The 22,856-nt window shown below is 41.9% G+C and overlaps 1 protein-coding gene across 21 annotated transcripts in view; it reads right to left on the bottom strand.

Annotated features, from left to right (window-relative positions):
* The window catches only part of rbfox3a (RNA binding fox-1 homolog 3a), a 1,527,015-nt gene that overhangs the window by 1,072,628 nt on the left and 431,531 nt on the right, over nucleotides 1-22,856 (bottom strand). For 18 of the 21 annotated variants that reach the window (XM_072558494.1, XM_072558496.1, XM_072558484.1 and 15 more), the window contains one exon: nucleotides 667-714. The exons of 2 other annotated variants lie outside the window; for them this stretch is intronic. Coding sequence is in view for 10 of the 19 variants with exons in the window: in XM_072558484.1 (XP_072414585.1) it covers nucleotides 667-714 (48 nt within the window). In the remaining 9 variants the exon portion in view is untranslated. Of the gene's footprint in view, nucleotides 1-666; nucleotides 715-917; nucleotides 977-22,856 lie in introns of those variants that run through there. One more of the 21 variants, XM_072558497.1, reaches the window with a different exon arrangement.

Below are 22,856 nucleotides of genomic sequence, written 5' to 3'. Positions count from 1 at the left end.
GAGTTAAGCCCATGGTACAACAGATATGAATAGAATTTCAATAAGTGGAAAGGAGATTCATGCAGAGTAAATGAAAATCTGAGGTATAGCAGAGGTTAACCTTATGAACTTGGTCAAGTATTGTCCTGCCTTTGATGTTCATTCCATTATCAGTCAACTCCCTCTAAGAACAATTGACTTTATTCTCAGACAGAATGACAATGTCAAACAGCACCAGTAAATACTGTAAATAAAATCTTGTTTCCATAGAAACTGGTAAAAATAGATTAAGTAGCTCATCTCTGACAAAGATATATATTAGCGAATTAACACTATCCCTCTCCAAAACATTTACTCTATTATTCTTTTATAACCGCAAGTCATGAATAAGATTTGCTTTTCAACAAAATAATAAATCAAAATGCTGCTCTTTTGCAATAAAAGCTGTCAGTGATTTCCCGAATGCTAATTAACCAGAACATGCTGTTTCAAACACAACAACATTGTTTGTGCCTCAGGATAGAACATAGATTTTCTTTTTAAAAAGAACTATCCTGCTTAATAGCCACATTGTTAACCATTACTGGCAAGTTCCCAATAACATTCCAACACACTGCCCAGAAAACTCCACATTCACACTGTGAGAGACAGATTTCCCATGTAAATATTTAGTATTAGCATACTCACAGCAGGATTGTCTTTGTCCACACTCTAGTTTCACTCTGTCTTACAGTCCTACAAATCAGAAGCACATCAGTGAGAAGGCTGCCTACGCATAAACATCCTCCTAAGAAAAAAACCTTTGCTTATAGCAGTGTGAAAAAGAACACTTCTGTATGCTAAAATGTAATTACAGTCCATTACAGAGGGTACAATTACACATGTATCTAATTTACTACAATTATAATAACGTTTGCATGACAAATACATTTTCCAACCTCAGTTAAATGATAATAATGATTAGCGGCTGATGTGTCAAGAGACTGAATCCCAGACCCCCTTCCCAATGAAAACAGACCCCCCAAACCTCACAATCACTAAATTAAAAGGTAATGTCCCAGTAGTACTAAAATGATTGGCGACATTTTCATTTTCCTCTCTGTGTTTTGTGTCTATTCCAGGCATATGTTGTCATTAATGTGCTGCTGTCAGTTCATCTGTGCTGAACACCACTGTCATACAAATTCACTTTTGCAATGATTTTCAGGTAAATGCCGAAATCTTTGAGCTGTGGATGTTCACATTCTCTTGGAATTTCATGAATTTTTTAGGCAATTTCCATTTTATTAAAAACTATCTGCAAGGAACATGTGAAACCAAAACAACTTCTGCGTATTAAAAATAGCTTTCCTGCTTCCCCAAATGAAGTATTCAAATTGATTATTGTTTCAATACTCATATAATCCAAATATGTATTAAAGTGTAGCATGACCTGGAATTTGTTTTGAATGGAGTGCCAGAATAAGTCAAGAAGAGAAAAAGCTGTTATTATTGTCTGAGAAAAATGACTCGAGGTCAGAGGAGCAACCGGATTGAGTCTAAACCCAGTGAAACTGGATTAAAGATGCAGAGCAAGTCTTAAGGGTTGCACTATATTTTCAGGTCTGTGAAACAGTTCTCCTTGGAAAACTGATAAAATAACTTGGGATTATTTAGCTAGTTTTAAATCTGAAGTGCAAAGTATTAAATGAACTATTCCACAAGATTTAGACTCTATATTACAAAGCTTTTAATAACTGCAGCATACTTCTTTCAGAGTGCGAAGCATTTATTGGATCAACTAATCACTCTGGAAATTAAACACAGCTTATCTAAATGCTTTGAGAGTGTCCAGAATAGTTGACTTGTGGCCAGAGAGAATGCCCAAAGTCCTGCTATAAAGTGATCTGTGATTAGTACAGTATTCGTACACACTTACTTTACCTAATAGAGTGAGTCTGATCCCAAGAATTGGAAAGAGGAAGAACTATAAAAAGTGGGGCAATTACTAATTAGAGAATTGGAATCAAACTGAGGAGCTATAATTAGGAAAGAAATAAATTAATACAAGCTGCAATGGAATGGAGTGAGTCCGAAATATACAAATAGAGAATCTCAGCTGAACAAGTGACAGCTTCAAATGGACTGACCCTGGATTAGAAAAAACATAGTTAACTTTGTTGAGCAAAGAAAAGTGATGGGAGCTTTAAGTGTTTGGATTTGAATTACTCAAATCTTCTGCAAAGTTACTTTCATCTTTGTTAGTATTATTTTATTTTTTAAAATTATCATAAAGACAGCAGCAATGATTTTGCCTCTTAATTATGACTTAATTAATGCTCAACTCAAAATATGTAAATTAAAGAACTCTTCTTTAACTGAAAATTTAACACAGGTTAAGTTTATATTTTGTTGGAACTTGAGATTTATTATTTGTGGACGATACTTTAAGTCAGCTGTGATCTATATGATCATATACACAAAGTCCCCAGGTGACGAAAGAGTACTATTTTCCCCGCTGCTTGTAAGCTTGAATTTGTGTGTAAATTGGAACAGAAACGGGCTAGTTAGTCCGCCTGTTCATTTGGACCAAACATTGTATATAACTCATATTTTTCAAAATAATTTTTAAAAATGAGAAGCTGGAGGTCAGTTTGTAAGTACGGGATGTTCGTGAGTCGGACGTTCGTAACTCGGGGACTTCCTGTATAGCAACAAGGATCTCTCATGTGTGACCATGAACCTGCTTCTTTTTCCAAGTCATTTTTCAACACTGTGGGAAACTCTCATTTGCTGCAGAGTTTAAAGCAACTGGTGGAGGAGAAGGGGATTCATCCTCTTTTGTATTTTATTCATGCACAGTGTAACTTCTTCAACGACTGAATAAATGTGACACCAGTGAATGGTGTGTTTTCCCTCCATTGATTACTGTTGCTTTTCTCAGGTATTTTTGCTACTTTTATTTTCAGCTAGCCTTTCTCGTTTATATGCGAAACCACTGCAAGGCATTTTGTTCCTTTCGTTCTCCTTCCCACCTATGCTGTGCATCCTCCATTCAGTATCTTCACTAAACGCAAGAGAAAGACTTATATATTTGTAAGAGATGGAAAATGCAGATGCAGACAGGACCTCAACAAAGTTTTTATACAGTGTGCTGGATAATTAACTTGCGCTGAAAATGGAACCTCTTTAAACACAAACATCCCACTTAGACAGTATAATGTCAGGTGAAGGGCTAGTTTAACCCTGTTGACTGCCATTCCTATTCAAATATGCTCCAAACATCAACCAGGACAATTTTCACTGACCGCAATCACTGACAAGCATGTAGTACCATGAACAGGCCAGCAGAGAGCAGCGTCTTTCTTTTTAAAATAATCTCAACCAAGACTCCTGATGGGCCTGAAAAACAACAGCAATGTGGCAATCAAATTCTAGATAGTGTATGCACTCTGCAAGGGTGTCAGTTTAACATCTGTCAGCAAAGACCGACAGAGGATTGCCATAAAACATTGTTAAGCACTGGCAATGTTTAGAAAATAATGCAACACGTATCATTTCCTCAAAAATTATTTCTCTGCAATTACCTTCTTCTGAAACATTTCTGATATGAACCAGCTGCCTGATCAAAGGATAAAGAAATGCAGTAAATAAGAGCAAGCAATCTGGGGGATAATAAACCTCTGAAGTTGAACATTCGAGTTTCTGATACAACAAGACCTGTACTAACAAATTGAGTGTGATCATTATCCAGGCCAAAAAAAAAGAAAACTGCATAATGCGGGAATGCTGTTCAACAAAAGCGTTTTGTACTTTTAGTGCACTAGATCTCAATTATTGTGGAGACATTTTCATTTAAAAATGCTATTCAAAGTCCAGTGTTGTTTTGAACAGAGAGACAAAATTAAGTGCACTTCCCAAATCAAGGAAGACTTGAAGCCAGTGTGTATGTTGAGGATGTGGAGCTGTTAATGTGAAGAGGTCAGAGCAGGGTTAATGTTGGAAAGTAAGAAGTGAAAAATATAAAAACGTCATTTGGGTTAACATCAGAAAGAGCAGACATGTTGTTTCTTGACTGCAATAACAGTAAACCGGACAGTGCAGTACTCTCAAACCGGACGGTGCAGTGCTCTCAAACCGGACGGTGCAGTACTCTGAAACTAGACAGTGCAGTACTCTCAAACCGGACAGTGCAGTACTCTCCAAACGGATAGTGCAGTACTCTCAAACCGGACGGTGCAGTGCTCTCAAACCGGACGGTGCAGTACTCTCCAAACGGATAGTGCAGTACTCTCAAACCAGACAGTGCAAGTTCTCTCATGCCGGACAGTGCAGTACTTTCAAAGCGGACAGTGCAGTACTCTCCAAGCGGATAGTGCAGTACTCTCAAACCGGACAGTGCTCTGCTCTCAAATCGGACAGTACAGTGCTCTTAAACTGGACAGTGCAGTACTCTCAAACCGGACAGTGAATTACTCTCAAACCGGACAGTGCAGTGCTCTCAAATCGGACAGTGCAGTGTTATCAAACCGGACAGTGAATTACTCTCAAACCGGAGAGTGCAATGCTCTCAATCCAAACAGTGCTTTACTCTCAAACCAGACAGTGCAGTACTCTCACACCGAACAGTGCAGTACTCTCAAACCAGACAGTGCATCACTCTCAAACCAGACAGTGCATCACTCTCAAACCAGACAGTGCAGTGCTCTCAATACAGACAGTGCAGTGTTCTCAAACCGGAGGGTGCAGCACTCTCAAACCAGACAGTGCAGTGCTCTCAAACCAGACAGTGCAGTGCTCTCAAACCGGACAGTGCAGTGCTCTCAAACCGGACAGTGCGGTGCTCTCAAACCGGACAGTGCGGTGCTCTCAAACTGGACAGCGCAGTGCTCTCAAGCCAGGCAGTGCAGTGCACTCAAACCGGACAGTGCAGTGCTCTCAAACCAGACTATGCATTACTCTAAAACCAGACTGTGCATTACTCTCAACCCTAACTGTGCATTACTCTCAAACCTAACTGTGCATTACTCTCAAACCTATCTGTGCATTACTCTCAAACCTAACTATGCATTACTCTCAAACCTAACTATGCATTACTCTCCAACCAGACAGTGCAGCGCCCTCAAACCGGACAGTGCAGTGCTCTCAAACCAGACAGTGCAGCGCCCTCAAACCGGACAGTGCAGTACTATCGAACCGGACAGTGCAGTGCTCTCAAACCGGACAGTGCAGTGCTCTCAAACCGGACAGTGCAGTGCTCTCAAACCAGACAGTGCAGTGCTCTCAAACCAGACAGTGCAGTGCTCTCACACTAGGCAGTGCAGTGCACTCAAACGAGACAGTGCAGTGCTCTCAAGCTAGACTATGCCTTACTCTCAAACCAGACTGTGCATTGCTCTCAAACCTAACGGTGCATTACTCTCAAACCTAACTGTGCATTACTCTTCAACCAGACAGTGCAGTGTTCTCAAACTGGACAGTGCAGTGTTCTCAAACTGGACAGTGCAGTGTTCTCAAACCGGAAAGTGCAGTGCTCTCAAACCGGAAAGTGCAGTGCTCTCAAACCGGACAGTGCATTATTCTCAAACCGGACTGTGCATTACTCTCCAACCAGACTGTGCAGTACTCTCAAAACAGACTGTGCAGTACTCTCAAACCTTACAGTGCAGTGTTCTCAAAACGGACGGTGCAGAACTCTCAAACCGGACAGTGCAGTACTCTCAGACCAGACAGTGCAGTGCTCTCAAACCGGACAGTGCAGTGCTCTCAAACCGGACAGTGCAGTGCTCTCAGACCGGACAGTGCAGTACTCTCAGACCAGACAGTGCAGTGCTCTCAAACCGGACAGTGCAGTACTGTCAGACCAGACAGTGCAGTGCTCTCAAACCGGACAGTGCAGTACTGTCAGACCAGACAGTGCAGTGCTCTCAAACCGGACAGTGCAGTGCTCTCAAACCGGACAGCGCAGTGCTCTCAAACCAGACCGTGCATTACTCTCCAACCAGACAGTGCAGTGCTCTCAAACCGGACAGTGCAGTGTTCTCAAACTGGACAGTGCAGTGTTCTCAAACTGGACAGTGCAGTGTTCTCAAACCGGAAAGTGCAGTGCTCTCAAACCGGACAGTGCATTATTCTCAAACCGGACTGTGCATTACTCTCCAACCAGACTGTGCATTACTCTCAAAACAGACAGTGCAGTGTTCTCAAACCTTACAGTGCAGTGTTCTCAAAACGGACGGTGCAGAACTCTCAAACCGGACAGTGCAGTGCTCTCAAACTGGACAGTGCAGTGCTCTCAAACCGGACAGTGCAGTACTGTCAGACCAGACAGTGCAGTGCTCTCAAACCGGACAGTGCAGTGCTCTCAAACCGGACAGTGCAGTGCTCTCAAACCGGACAGTGCAGTGCTCTCAAACCGGACAGTGCAGTGCTCTCAAACCAGACAGTGCAGTGCTCTCAAACCGGACAGTGCAGTGCTCTCAAACCGGACAGTGCAGTGTTCTCAAACTGGACAGTGCAGTACTGTCAGACCAGACAGTGCAGTGCTCTCAAACCGGACAGTGCAGTGCTCTCAAACTGGACAGCGCAGTGCTCTCAAACCAGACCGTGCATTACTCTCCAACCAGACAGTGCAGTGCTCTCAAACCGGACAGTGCAGTGCTCTCAAACCAGACAGTGCAGTGCTCTCAAACCAGACAGTGCAGTGCTCTCAAACCGGACAGTGCAGTGCTCTCAAACCGGACAGTGCAGTGTTCTCAAACTGGACAGTGCAGTACTGTCAGACCAGACAGTGCAGTGCTCTCAAACCGGACAGTGCAGTGCTCTCAAACTGGACAGCGCAGTGCTCTCAAACCAGACCGCGCATTACTCTCCAACCAGACAGTGCAGTGCTCTCAAACCGGACAGTGCAGTGCTCTCAAACCAGACAGTGCAGTGCTCTCAAACCGGACAGTGCAGTGCTCTCAAACCGGACAGTGCAGTGTTCTCAAACTGGACAGTGCAGTACTGTCAGACCAGACAGTGCAGTGCTCTCAAACCGGACAGTGCAGTGCTCTCAAACTGGACAGCGCAGTGCTCTCAAACCAGACCGTGCATTACTCTCCAACCAGACAGTGCAGTGCTCTCAAACCGGACAGTGCAGTGCTCTCAAACCAGACAGTGCAGTGCTCTCAAACCAGACAGTGCAGTGCTCTCAAACCGGACAGTGCAGTGCTCTCAAACCGGACAGTGCAGTGTTCTCAAACTGGACAGTGCAGTACTGTCAGACCAGACAGTGCAGTGCTCTCAAACCGGACAGTGCAGTGCTCTCAAACTGGACAGCGCAGTGCTCTCAAACCAGACCGCGCATTACTCTCCAACCAGACAGTGCAGTGCTCTCAAACCGGACAGTGCAGTGCTCTCAAACCAGACAGTGCAGTGCTCTCAAACCAGACAGTGCAGTGCTCTCAAACCGGACAGTGCAGTGCTCTCAAACCGGACAGTGCAGTGTTCTCAAACTGGACAGTGCAGTACTGTCAGACCAGACAGTGCAGTGCTCTCAAACCGGACAGTGCAGTGCTCTCAAACTGGACAGCGCAGTGCTCTCAAACCAGACCGCGCATTACTCTCCAACCAGACAGTGCAGTGCTCTCAAACCGGACAGTGCAGTGCTCTCAAACCAGACAGTGCAGTGCTCTCAAACCAGACAGTGCAGTGCTCTCAAACCGGACAGTGCAGTGCTCTCAAACCGGACAGTGCAGTGTTCTCAAACTGGACAGTGCAGTACTGTCAGACCAGACAGTGCAGTGCTCTCAAACCGGACAGTGCAGTGCTCTCAAACTGGACAGCGCAGTGCTCTCAAACCGGACCGTGCATTACTCTCCAACCAGACAGTGCAGTGCTCTCAAACCGGACAGTGCAGTACTCTCAGACCAGACAGTGCAGTGCTCTCAGACCGGACAGTGCAGTGCTCTCAAACCAGACAGTGCAGTGCTCTCAGACCGGACAGTGCAGTGCTCTTAAACCAGACAGTGTCGTGCTCTCAAACCGGACGGTGCAGCACTCTCAAACCAGACAGTGCAGTGCTCTCAAACCGGATAGTGCCGTGCTCTCAAACCGGACGGTGCAGTGCTCTCAAACCAGACTGCATTACTCTCCAACCAGACAGTGTCGTGCTCTCAAACCGGACGGTGCAGCACTCTCAAACCAGACAGTGCAGTGCTCTCAAATCGGACAGTGCAGTGCTCTCAAACCGGATAGTGCAGTGCTCTCAAATTGGACAGTGCAGTGCTCTCAAACCGGACAGTGCAGTGCTCTCAAACCAGACAGTGCAGTGCTCTCAGACCGGACAGTGCAGTGCTCTTAAACCAGACAGTGTCGTGCTCTCAAACCGGACGGTGCAGCACTCTCAAACCAGACAGTGCAGTGCTCTCAAACCGGATAGTGCCGTGCTCTCAAACCGGACGGTGCAGTGCTCTCAAACCAGACTGCATTACTCTCCAACCAGACAGTGTCGTGCTCTCAAACCGGACGGTGCAGCACTCTCAAACCAGACAGTGCAGTGCTCTCAAATCGGACAGTGCAGTGCTCTCAAACCGGATAGTGCAGTGCTCTCAAATTGGACAGTGCAGTGCTCTCAGACCGGACAGTGCAGTACTCTCAGACCAGACAGTGCAGTGCTCTCAAACCGGACAGTGCAGTACTCTCAGACCAGACAGTGCAGTGCTCTCAAACCGGACAGTGCAGTGCTCTCAGACCGGACAGTGCAGTGCTCTCAAATTGGACAGTGCAGTACTCTCAAACCGGATAGTGCAGTGCTCTCAAATTGGACAGTGCAGTGCTCTCAAACCGGACAGTGCAGTGCTCTCAAACCAGACAGTGCAGTGCTCTCAAGCCAGACAGTGCATTACGCTCAAACCAGAGAGTGCAATGCTCTCAAACCGGACAGTGAATTACTCTCAAACCGATCAGTGCAGTACTCTCAAATCGGACACTCTCACACCGAACAGTGCAGTGCCTTCAAAATGGACAGTGCAGTGCCTTCAAAATGGACAGTGTAGTACTCTCAAACCAGACAGCGCAGTACTCTCAAACATTACGGTGCATTACTGTCAAACCGGACAGTGCAGTGCTCTCAAACCGGACAGTGCAGTGCACTAAAACCAGACTATACATCTCAAAGCCGACTGTGCATTACTCTCAAACCGGACAGTGCGGTGCTCTCAAACCGATCAGCGCAATGCTCTCAAATCGATCAGTGCAGTACTCTCAAACCAGCCTGTGCAGTGCTCTCAAACCGGACAGTGCAGTGCTCTCACACCGAACAGTGCAGTACTCTCAAACCGGAAGTGCAGTGCTCTCAAATCAGCCTGTGCAGTACTCTCAAACCCGACAGTGCATTGTCCTCAAACCAGACAGTGCAGTGCTCTCAAACCGGAAGTGCAGTGCTCTCAAACCAGCCTGTGCAGTACTCTCAAACCTGACAGTGCATTGCCCTCAAACCGGACAGTGCAGTACTCTCAAACCGGATAGTGCAGTGCTCTCAAACCAGACAGTGCAGTTATCTCATGCCGGACAGTGCAGTGCTGTCGAACTGGAGGGTGCAGTACTCTCAAACCGGACAGTGCTGTTCTCTCAAGCCGGACAGCGCAGTACTCTTAAACCGGACAGTGCATTGCCCTCAAACCGGACAGTGCAGTACTCTCAAAACGGACAGTGCAGTACTCTCAAAACGGACAGTGCGGTACTCTCAACCTGGACAGTGCAGGACTCTCAACCTGGATAGTACAGTGCTCTCAGACCGGACAGTGTATTATGCCAAACCGTGCAGTGCAGTGCTCTCAAACTGGAGAGTGCATTCCTCTTAAACCAGACAGTTCAGTGCTCTGAAATTGACTCTGCTTTTGTAAAGGATGGACAGTGGCGCTAGGGAGGGCGAAAAAAAAAGCAGCAGGGGAGAGTGAGAAATCAAGAAAGAGAGAATTTTGTTTAGGGGAGGAGGGAAGATTTTATTTTCATTCAGAAGGACAGGTCTTTCATGTGGATGAACTCTGCTGGAATTCATTCTGTAGAACTTTATGAACAATGCCTACAATATGATGTTGCAGAGTCTGATGAGGGAGAATGAGGAAACTAGCAAGATGTAGTATTTTCATGGCATGGATGAAGTATGGGCAATGCTATGCAGCATGATTTAAATTATTTTTGATAACTAATGGGGCAGTTGAAATTTAAATACAGGAGAGTGATACTTCCTTCCTTAACTTGATTCTCGAGAGTATGAGAGGTGGCGCAGTGGTTAGCATTGCGGCCTCACAGCACCAGAGTCCCAGGTTCGATTCCAGCCTCAGACAACTGTCTGTGTGGCGTTTGGACGTTCTCCCTATGTCTTTGTGGGTGTTCTCCGGTTTCCTCCCACAGTCCAAAGATGTGCAGGTCAGGTGTATTGGCCATGCTAAATTGCCCATAGTGCTCGGTGTATTCGTCAGAAGGAAATGGGTCTGTGTGGGTTACTCTTCGGAGGGTTGGTGTGGACTGGTTAGGCTGAAGGGCCTGTTTTCACACTGTAAGGAATCTAATCTCAATTCTCATAAAGTGATCTGATCACCTTGCGATTTACAATCAATACTATTTTCTCTGCCTTCATGAAGTCAACAGCCTCGTGAACAAACTGCATTGTGCTCCCAGTTTCTTCTTGAAATGGTGAATTTAGGCATTACTTAATAAAGCAATATAAATTGTTAAAACATGTTCTCTTCATTTTCTAATTACATATGATCATTTTAGATTACTCAGTTTTGCAAATTCTTGACAGGTGGTTCAGGTTTTTATGTCTGGAATTGTACAGTCTAGATGCTGAGATTATTGAAGATACACAAGATACTCACATATCATCTCTCTAATCTGCTAGATTAGTGATGGTGGGTAACCCATTTAATAAGAACAGGTTACTTCTGGCATTAAAACTACACCAGTTGAATCACAGGACATGGAAAGTCTCTCAGAGGCAGAGACCCCGGCAATTAAAACACAGTGTAGCTATCATTAAATGGCAAGAATCTAGCAAATGATCTGACTAATTGACCAAATATTAAAAATACTATTATGACAAATGGCAGCAGCTGTAAAGGGCAAGAAAAAGTTGAGACTCATAAATAGATCTATAGAATATAGGGATATGAAACATAAAATAGATATAATTCAAAATTTTCATAAGTAATTTTCTCAGCTCAATATGATTAATACATCACACATATCCTTTGAAAATACAGCAAAGAGAATAAGGTAATGAGGTGGGTTAGGCACAGTAACTTGGGTTCAAATAAAGGTCAATCTAATGGGATGAAAGTTTATTCTGTCTGCTGGTTGTAATCGCTTTAGGAATCCCAACCCAGCACCTGATTTGCATGTAAGTGTGATATAATACTGTTTCCAGTTTGGTTCCAAATGCTAATCTTACTTGGAGAGATTACAGGTATGTGGTGGAGCCAGGGGAGATATTTGCTGATTTGGGGACTGAAGCAAGTCACATGATCCTCAACTTGCATCTGTGCTTATGCTGATCCAGAAGCAGTTAATACTGATACCGGTGCCTGAAGGATGAAGGGCTCCAGCCCTGAGCATTTCACGATCATGATAAGAAAATGATTCAGAAGAATCAATAGCCATAATGGCATTGCCTTTGACACTCACCTATATGTTTTAAAATCCCTGGTTAGTATGGGAAGACATTCTTAATTAGCTCTAACTGTGAGACCCAGGTTGATGGGATGGGAAGTGGAAAACCATGGATCAGAAGATACTAATCTAGATAGTGCATGCTTCTTGAGAGAACAATCGAGGGTAAATGGAAGGAGGCATAACAATCAACAATACATAATAACGTGAGGATGTTTGATTATCTACTAACTTCTATTATCCTCCAAGGGGAATTTCCTCTATTATGACAGATAATCACAGTTTAACTGCATTGCACATTTCTTGATGAATGTGGTCATAATAATTGCTGTAGCAATACAGCACCTTCCTCAAATCTTGTCCACAATTTACCAATTTGTGCAGCAAACAGGAAAGGTACATGTTTAGTGTGCAAGTTAAGAGTCAGGTGAAAGGGACCTGTTCAAGTTCTGAAAATGAAATAGTGAGCTAAAGGCTGGCACATTTTGCTCAGTTTCGAACCTGTTTTAAGAGACTAATAAACTCAGAAAGGACAATACACTAATTCATGAAGCTAACTTATTTGTGGCACTAACAAAATAGAGAGAGGAAACACTAGAAAAGTTTGAAGTCTTTCTCACCAGAGAAATAGACTAGATATTTTACACTTTTTCATTATCTCTTATCTGTCACTGTGCTGTCATACTCTATTCACTCAGCTATTTTTCTCTAAAATAATACTGCAGTAAAGAACATTGCAGTATCGCTTCTTGCCTCAGTTAATAAGTCGAGTGCCATGTGATGACAATGTTCCATGCTGCTGGGGTACTGATTTCCCAACTGATAGAGAACTTCTACAGGGTCAGTGACCATCAGAATGATCCGTCAGAGATGGAGGTCTGACTCATGGGCTTCAGCACAAATAAGTCACAAACATTCAGACATAAAAAAGAATCTCAGACTATTATTTTATTCAGTTAAATTGTGAGTACTTTGAAGAAGTTGTATTACTTACTTAGATTTTCCTTCCCATCAATCCAAAAATAAAAGGTAGCTTTGGACATGAGATACACTAACTCTTCTGTTTCAACTTCTTGACAGGTTAAAATCCTTTGATGTGATTATGGTGTACCTCTTCTTTTCCCAATAGTGACCAATTTATTGCAATATTAAACCATTCAAACGTATGCATCAATGCCATGCAACATAACTTGACAGAATCTGACCTGATATCTGTGGTTTGTCATCTGCACATTGCGTTTACAGAAATTATTTCTTCTGAATTCAAGTCACTACTTCCACAAATAGGGTTTAACTAATCCCTGAACCTTCATCCATTGAAATATTTATCTGAGTAGAGAATGTCTGAAAATGAAATAGTGAGATAAAGGCTGGCACATTTTGCTCAGTTTCGAACCTGTTTTAAGAGACTAGTAAACTCAGAAAGGACAATACACTAATTCATGAAGCTAACTTATTTGTGGCAATAACAAAATAGAGAGAGGAAACACTAGAAAAGTGTTTTCAATGTTAACATTTGCAGTGCAGTGCAAATTATAAATTGTAAAAAGCATGATGCACTCTAAAGGTACATTGATGGTGTTTTAACATTAAACGCTGTGAGTCAATGTAGGATGCCATTCTGTATTGATTAATTTTGATGAACTTTAAGATAAACTTCTTAACATATTCTAACAGAATTTGTGAGATTGTGTTTTTGTTAATAAAAATCTTCAAACTGTTCATTGTATATTCAGGAGTAAAATATAGGACAGGTGTTCACATTTCCAAGAAAACTGTTTTATTAGTGGCCATGACGATTACTGCGTGTTTCTACCAATGCATTTATTTTGTGTCACCTTTTCAAAAATTGAAGTCAGAAAACTGCTATCAGACATCTAGAGATATTGAGGACACTAAAACCAATGTGTAGAGGATGCCATAAGGTTTGGAAATTTTGAGATGAGGGCCTCTGGGATCTTTAAGAAGTAGGAATGATATCTGGATGTATTTCTTATGGTGTATTCGGTGAATAAAAGCAGTGGAAGCTTGATTTAATGGAACCCAAGCAGTGGAAGCTTGGGTTGATTTAATGGTGCAAGAGTAAGCTTGGGATATGAAAATATTTGGGAAGTAGGTTCTCAGTAGATCATCTGAGTGAGATCCTTTGAGGCTGGAACAGTAAAGGTCGTAAGAATGGGAATGATATACCAGACTCTGGGAACACCAGAAGATGGATTGTTTCTAATAAACCATGAGGCTCTGGGATGCATAAGATGCATATGGGAGGTCAGCGACCATAAGGTGAGTCATAGTTATAAGGTGATGGGATGAGCAAACAGAATTAATTGTACCACGTAGAATTACTGTTAAAGGAGGGAAGGTGGATCTACTACTAAATAAGGAGTGTCCAGAAATACCAAAGGGAGTGGAAATGAAAGATTATTTTTGGCAGGGAGCCCGGAATAGGATAAGAGTTGGAGGGACATATGCCAGTATTTCAGGGAAGAAGTCGATAATGGGGAACAAAAGTTCTCTTCTCAGCAGTTTTACAAAAAATGTCTTACCATGTAGCACCGAGATGAAAAAGCCTTTTTATTAGATTTTCAAGCCTTGATGGACTTCTATTCTCATCATGAGTCATTGTTCAGAATGCCTTTTTTGACATCTTGTTCCCATCCCTACAAATGTCTACAGCTGGTACCAGATCATGATTCTGCAACAATTTTTAAAAAATCCTTGAAAAAGTAGTTGCTGTATTTGGACTATTCTTTTCTGCCTCACCTATAGTTAACACATGATTATGTTTCATTCTCACCTCTTTTACTCTCTATCTCTGTCTTTCATTGCCAGAGTTTTTTTAATGTGACAAAAAAAGTTAAAATTGCTTGTATTTATAGCGAGAAAACATTCGCAGTCCTTCTGAGGACATTGATCTCTGAATGATAGCATTATGCAAATTTACCACTCTTGAAACATAAAAAGGTTTTTAAGAGTAACAAATGAGATGCGGCAAGGAAACAGACGATTATTAATGTATTATTTTCTATCATTTTACAGTAGAGCAAAGGGGGGGGTTAAAAAAAACACAGTACAAACTGACCTAAAAATCATTCAAGGAAAGAATACAATGGATTTAAAAAGAAGGTAATGGAGAATCCAATGGATCTTAATCAAAATCTGATAGTTTCCATTCCAGGTCTGAAAGGAATTAAGTAAGGAAATTGCAGATCTGTTAGTCATAATTTTCCCGATGAGCATTTAAAAAGACCACAGTTTTTCAAAAAAAGAATAGGGAGCAAACCGAAAGCAGTCACAGATGTGTTAGTGTAACATCAGTTTTAAGTAATATGGGAAAAAACACATATAAACACAAGTGTTTCAATTCAATCGTTCAATTTTATTGACACTAAAATAATATTTTTAGCTAGAATGTTTAATGTTACAAATTTTTTTTTAATTTCAAAAATATACTTTATTCATAAAATTATTTGGATCTCTATACAATTGGTCATGCCATTCTTGTGCACACGTTACATGGCTTTACATACAGACATCAAAATTTATTTTCCATATATATAAGTCTGTACATTTACTATCCAGCTCTTCTGCTGAGGCGTCAGTGGAGCCCAAATGACTGGGTGGCCCCCTGTTCTCCCGTTGAGAATGCACCCAACTTGTTACTTTTTGAAAGGGACTGCCTTGCCCCCATAGTCTCTACTTAATACAACCACCTTACACATATGTGAATCCACACAAATCTGAGGAAATCCTGGCACAGAAAAGCTTTATTTACATTTTACACTGCACTATTATTGACAGCCACCATTGGAACCAGTGTCCAGAGCAAAGCACAGAATGCCCCATTGGGGAATTCCTGGAAGAAGTTGAAATTCAGGGAGGTCGTATGATTTCCTCACTCCCCATCTGCACTATCATCAGTTACTTTTACAATGATAGGCCCTGTGTAATGCGTGTCCCACTCTCAAGAGGTGGAACAGCTGAGCTCTTAGACGGGTGTCAATTGACTGAAAGAGTCAGCACGGTATTATGAAAGATGGTTGATGCTTGAATTACCCTAGTTGAACGTTTTGAGGCAGTCACTAATATAGAGGCTAAATAAGCTTCTGTGGATGTTTTCTAAACGGACCAGAAGGTATTCATGAATTTCAAGAGAAGAGATTATTTGAAGTAATAAAGGCTCATGGAATGGGAAGTAATCTTATGGCATAAGTTGTTAATATATTAGGAAGCAGGACATTAGGGAAAAAAGATGGATAAAGCAAATAATCACTGACTGGTGTGATGTAACTGAGGAATGTTCCAAAGGAGCTGTATTGTTGCCTCATTTCTTTATTATGTATCAATAACTTGGAACAAGAAGCAGAGTTGGATATCCAAGTTTACAGATGCCACTAAATTAAGAGACAGGAAATTACAAGGAAAGATTGCGTGAGTATGCAAAACTGTGGCAGATGGTATTCAACATGGCAAAGTGCATGTTATCGATTTTGGATCCAGGAGCAGTAAATTAGAACATTTTCTTTCTAGTGAGAGACTAAGAACTGTGGAGGAGGAAAGGAATTTGGATGACTATGTGTGCAAATCAGTAAAAGATAGCACAAAAAGTAATCAGAAAGAGTAACAGGATGTTGTCCTTTATCTGAAGGGAGTTTCAAGCAGGAGAAAGTTATACTTCAGTCCAAAGATGTGCAGGTCAGGTGAATTGGCCATGCTAAATTGCCTATAGTGTTCAGGGATGTGTAGGTTAGGTGCATTAGTCAGGGGTAAAAGCAGAGTAATAGGGTAGGGGAGTGGGTTGCTCTTCTGAGGGTCGGTGTAGACTTGTTGGGCCAAATAGCCTGTTTCCACACTGTAGGGCTTCTATGATCTGAAATGTTGCACTCCGTTTTAGAGACCTCAACAAAGATACATTGTTATTGGTAGCCTTTACTTGAATAACATTGGGCTTAAAAGTTAAATTATCTGCTCAGCCTGACTAAGCATTATTTTGATTTCCTTTGAGTTAGTATATGGAGGGGAGTTCCATCTGAGGCATTTTACATGGCAGTGGGATTTAACAAGGTACATATGGAGAATTCTTTTATCCTACAGAGAAATTCAAAATGGAGACACAATAAAAATCTGCAGCTGAATTAGCTCAGAGTGAAATGAGGTTGTACGTTTGCACACAAATGGTAATGGAGATCTGGAATTATCTCTATGAAAGGATAGTATTTGAAAATTTCAAAACTAACCTTGACAGATGTTAGACAAATGTATCACAGATATGAATTGAAGGCAGATAAATGGAGGTAAGGTACAGATTAGGCATGTAGTGAAGAATGGTGTAACAGGATTGAAGAATTTAATGGACTATTTACATTTTGGAAGTTTATTGCAGTTAAGTTTAAGACAACTGCATACTGCATTCTTTTAATAAACAGAATAATAAATCAGAACTTTTCATGGTGTGATGGATCATGCTTTAGAAGTTTCCAGTTGCTTTTCAATTCATAACTATGACAGGATATTCTGAAGTTACCTTGTTAAAAAATTAATTATTGTAGCCTCAAATATTAAAATTCACAAAAATAATGTGGTACATCATCGTTAACTACCAGTGTCAAAAATTAATATCTTTATCTGTGCTGTACTTCAATACAATATTGAGTCGAAAAATCAGGGCTACCACTAAGGACCCGAATGTGTGTGCAATGAGTTCATCTGAATATTCTTTCCTGGCATTTAGAGACTTCCATTAAAATTGAGTACTCCACAACTGGATTAGCAGAATTTAGGAAGTTTGTCTCTGTTAAATTATTTTAGAACTCTTGAGAAACATTAGAGGATTATTACTGTGGGACATTGTGATTTCCTGATTTTTTTTTTCCCATTACCACTAATGGAATCATCTTAGCAATTGTAATATTACAAATATCACAAATTGCCTCAGATATTCTCATGGTTCACCGTCCATGTTTATTCCCATGAACAGGCCACATTCTATCAATGAGGAGTCCATCTGTGCTGCCGTCTGACTAGTTAAGTCACAGTGTAATCCATGGCCCCTAACATTGATACCCTTCTGAGTTTGTTAGTTACTATGGCAGGATACGTCTCACTGTAGTCCCGAACGGAACAATGGAACTATTTTCATTTGGGCAACTGACACTGATTTGTGTGCACTAACCATATCCCTGCCCTCAGCAGTTAGGAAGGATGCACGGGATGATACATTCATTCTTTCAAAGGGAGAATTTCTAATTAATCATGGCATGTTTCATTTTAAAAAAAACTCACCAACACTTGGATTTTTGAGATTGCAGCAACTGCAGGAATAGAGAAGAGGCATAGGAAGGTGACTGCCCATGTCTCTCGCTTATCAGGACATGCTCCTACTGAATCAGAGAAGCTGCAACGAGGTGAGCTGTCCCAAAGATGGGAGGAAAAGGATAACTTCTCCAACCAAGCAGGAACGAATGGAAGTGACTGAGGAGGTCTGCAGAATTGTGAGCGCTTTAACCTGGAGACAGTGTGCCAGGATGATGCCTGTTCTCAAGAGGGCAGGACAACTACATGCTGCAACACATTCAGGCACCAAGCCCCACAATCTGACTTTGTCAGCATTCTTCTTTCACTCCTTATGCCAACACATTTGGCAACTCCACTCATTTTCTCCCTCCCTTTCTCTGGCACCTATTTGAGCAGTCAACACTCTCACAGCTTAATGCCCTCTGGTACCCAACCTCACAGCAATACACCAGAAAATTGCTCCTCCCTCCTGTTCCCACAAAACATTGCAAACACTTACAACCTTCGTTTTCTCTGCTTGTAAAGGGAGCATACTACCGGTGAAAGGCAGAGCCTGGGTGGGCATGTACCTTCAGTGAGAGGCACTTTGTTGGTCAATGACAATGGGTGTTCCACTTGGAGTCTTGTTGATGGAGAGGTGTTATGTGATCAGTATCTGTTGTGAAAGCCTGAACCCCCTGAAGCACCGGTGGGGGCACACATCGTGGGAACCAATCCTCAGCTTCAAGAGGAGTTTTGGGAATCTTAACTCCTCACAGACAAATCTGTGCACCCATCAATCCCATCTGCGCTGTAGTGGGGTGGGGAGTTGAGGAGATGATGCTGCTGTCGCTGCAGGTGACCGTGTTGTAGTTTCTGCTCTTGCTCCCCAGAGAAGGAGAACCTTGCAGAAATATTTGCAGCATCTATAATGACAGGTGAGGTGACTGATGACTGGAGAGTGGCTAATGTTGCATCTTTGTTTAAGAAAAGGTTGTAAGGATAAACCAGGGAATTACACAGCTGTGAGTCTGACTTTGGTTATGGATAAATTACTGGAGATGATAAAAGGTAGGATTTATGGACATTTAGAGAGGCAAAAATTGATCAGGGCAGTCAGCATGATTGTGTGAAGAAAATTGTGTCTCACAAATTTGATTGAGTTTTTTGAGCAAGTTAGCAAAGAGATTGATGATGGCAGAGCAGTAGACATTGTTTATTTGGATTTTAGTAAAACCTTTGACAAAGTTCCGCATGGTAGACTAACTAGTAAAGTTAGGTCACAGAGTGAGCTTACAAATTGGATACATAATTGGCTTAACGGCAGGAGAAAGAGAGTCGTGGTGGAGGGTTGCCTTTCAGACTGGAGGCCTGTGACCAATGGTGTTCCACAGGGATCAGTCCTGGGTCCTTTTCTGTTTGACATTTATATAAATGGTTTGGATGAGAGTATAGAAGGCACGGTGAGTAAGTTTGCGGACGACACCAAAATTGACGGCATAGTAGACAGTGAAGAAGACTTTCTAAGATTACAGAGGGATCTTGATCAACTGGGTCAATAGACTGGAAAATAGCAGATGGAGTTCAACCTGGCTAAATGCGAGGTATTGCACTTTGGTACAACAAACAAGGGTAGGGCTTATACAATTAATGGTAGGGCCTTGGGTAGTATTGTAGAACAGAGGGACCTAGGAGTGCAGGTACATAATTCTTTGAAGTTTGTGTCATATATAGACAGGGTAGTTAAAAAGATGTTTGGCAGGCTTGTTTTTATTGCTCAGACCTTTGAGTACAGGAGTTGGGAAATCTTGGCTGTACAAAAAATTGGTGGGGCCTCTTCTGGAATACTGTGTCCAGTTCTGGTCACTCAGTTGTAGGATGCATATTCATTCCTGCTCCTTGGATGCTGCCTGACTTGCTATGCTTTTCCAGCATCATTCTAATCTTGACTCTGATCTCCAGTATCCGCAATCCTCACTTTCGCCTATAGCAAGGATATTATCAAGTTGGAGAGATTTCAGGAGAGGTTTAGTCAAGATGTTGTCAGGTATGGAAGGTTTGAGTTATAAAGAAAGATTGGATAGGCTGGGACTTTATTCACTGGAGCGTAGGAGGTTGAGAGGTGATCTGATAGAAGTTTATAGAATAATGGGAGGTATAGATAGTGTTAACGGTAGTTGTCTTTTCCCTAGAATAGGGGGTTTCGAGATGAGGGAGCACATTTTTAAAGGTGAGAGGAAAGAGATTTTAAAAAGACTAAGAGGCAATTTTTTTTACACAGAGGATGGTTTGCATGTGAAGTGAACTTCCTGAGAAAGTGGTGAACGCTGGTACAATTATAATGTTTAAAAGACATCTGGATAGATACGTAAATAGAAAAGATTTGGCGGAATGTGGGCCAGGAGTGAGCAGGTGGGACCAGTTTAGTTTGGGATTATGCTCAGCATGGACTGGTTGGACTGAAGGGACAGTTTCTGTGCTGTATGACTATGTGCTCCATAAGGTGGTCTCATGCTATAGTGAAGACTGGGTGCTGCTGAGGCTTAGTGAAGTACTTGCCATGTAAGGGGCACTTCAAGATATTTGGCAGTCACCTATCAAGCAGTGACAGCACTCTGAGTGGACTGTTTTGAACAGCAGTCTGACAATGGTCATAGTTGGAGCTCTTCAGTGTAACTGACTATACAGGAGCTCTCTGCTGGCTTTGCAAACCTCTCAGACAAAGTTGGAAGAGTTTGGGATCCATTAAAATCCCAAATATTTAATTTTCCATGACCCTACCAGCTTTGTGTTCTCATTCTTCTATGGAAGGCAGATGGAAGAGCATTCTTCAAAGAGGAGACTTCATGATAAAAAAATATGATCGCACAACCCTGCCCTACTCTGTGATCTCCAAAACAGTTCAAAGATATATCCTCAATGAAATGTCATCTCCCTGATTTGAGTTTTGCTGCATTAGTGAGCTCTGGACTGATGAATCCTCATCTGTTGGACACAAATCCCATTTTTCTCAGGTCTGGGTCATACATGGATGAATTGCATTTTCTAACAGCTAGTGTAATCACCAAATGTACACAAAAATGCTGATATGATGATCTCCCTGTTGTTTCCAACCCAGAAACAATCCAAGCAAACGTTTGAGTTAACTATTGCTGGGAACCAATTGTTTCTTATTTGAATCTGACCAACATATAAATAATAGAACACAAATTAAGTTCCTTTCAGCTCATATATCCGAGTTGTTTCCATTTCAAGATTGCACACATGCAATTTTGTCTCCGATGAATGCATTTTCACCAAATGTAGCTTTTTCTTGGAAAATAAGAACTCAGTCTCATCGAAAATCAGCGCTGCAATCCCTTAACAATGTCACTTTTGCTTGTTTTAATCCAAGTGTGAGTAATGCACATGACGAAGGCGCAAGATAGAAAGATGTTTAAATTAAGATTTGAAAACTGCAGAGATTTGCTGCATCCAGGTCACTAAACAATACAACCTCAGTAAAATTACAGGCCATTCGGCCCATCACGTGATGCCAGCTGAATAAACTAGCCACTCATTGTATTCACATCTGGTCCATAGCTTTCAAGATTACAGTGTTTCATGGGCAGATCCAGGTTCCTTTTCAGTAAGTTGAGGGTTTCCAACATAACTGAAATAGGCAGCAAATACCAGGCACTCAGCACATGCTGTGTGGAAAACTTTCTCTTCATATCTCAACTAATCCTTCCATCAATCACTTTGTATCTGGGCCCCCTGGGAATGTACCTCTCCACCAAGTGGAAAAGGTTTCCTTGCCCACTCTATCCAAGTGCCTCATTATTTTGTATACCTTGAGTAAGTCACCCCTCAGCTTCCTCTGTTGAAAGGAAAACAATCCCTGGTCTCTTTCCTCACAGTTACAATTTTCAAGCCTTTTGGCACTATTCTTGTAAATCTCCTCTGTGTTCTCACTGCAGCAGTGATGTCCTTCCTATACTGGAGTGACCAGAACTAAACACAAAACTCCAGCTGTGGCCTAACCAGGTGTTTTACAAAATTCCAGCATTACATCCTTGCTCTTGTATTTAGTATTTCGCCCAATGAAGGAAAGCATCCCATATGTCTTCCTTACCACTTTATCCACCTATCCTGTTACTTTCAGGCACCTCTGGACATGCACTCCAATGTCTCTCACTTCCTCAATCCCTGTTAATACCCTCCTGTTTATTATGTTTGGCCTTCCCAACTTCTCCAGATTGAATCCAATTTTCCTACCCATTCAACCAAAACATTGATGCCCTCCTGCAGTCCTCTTCATTATCAACCACACAGCCAAGTTTTGTGCTATCTGCAGGTTTCCCAATCATGCCTCCCATGTTAGCATCTACTTCAATAACATATACCACAACATCAAGGGACCCAAAACTGAGCTCCATGGAACACAACTGGAAATCCCTTTCCATTTGCAACAATATCCATCAACCGTTACTCCTATTTCTTATCAATGAGCCAATTTTGCATCTGACACTGCACTGTACCCATGGGCATTAGTTCTGCTGACCTGTTTTCTAATTGATTACTTACAGTGTGGAAACAGGCCCTTCGGCCCAACAAGTCCTTTGCCAACAGGGGCCTTGTCAAATGCTTTACTAAAATTCAGATAGACCACAGCACTACCTTCATCAATCCTTATTGTTGCTTCAGAAAGTTAATTAAAGTTAGTAATACATGATCTTTCCTTAGCAAAACTCATTCTGACTTTAAGGCTTCCCTGTAAAGCATAACATCCTATACCACCCTAAGGCCTAAAATGATGCTTTTATGACATTGAATTTAACTATAGATTAATGCTTCATCGAGAAGGAATCACATCATAATTTTCTGGGTATAGCTAAGTGGAAGGTGGAAATTTAAACAAAAAATAAATCAATAATTTGGTAACATTTGAGGTTTTAGTTTATATAAACTTCAGGGAAGTGGAAAGTTCT

Source organism: Chiloscyllium punctatum, chromosome 39 (genome assembly GCF_047496795.1).
Source record: "Chiloscyllium punctatum isolate Juve2018m chromosome 39, sChiPun1.3, whole genome shotgun sequence".
Classification (NCBI taxonomy): Eukaryota; Metazoa; Chordata; class Chondrichthyes; order Orectolobiformes; family Hemiscylliidae; genus Chiloscyllium; species Chiloscyllium punctatum.
This window is presented reverse-complemented; position numbering and strand designations above follow the sequence as displayed.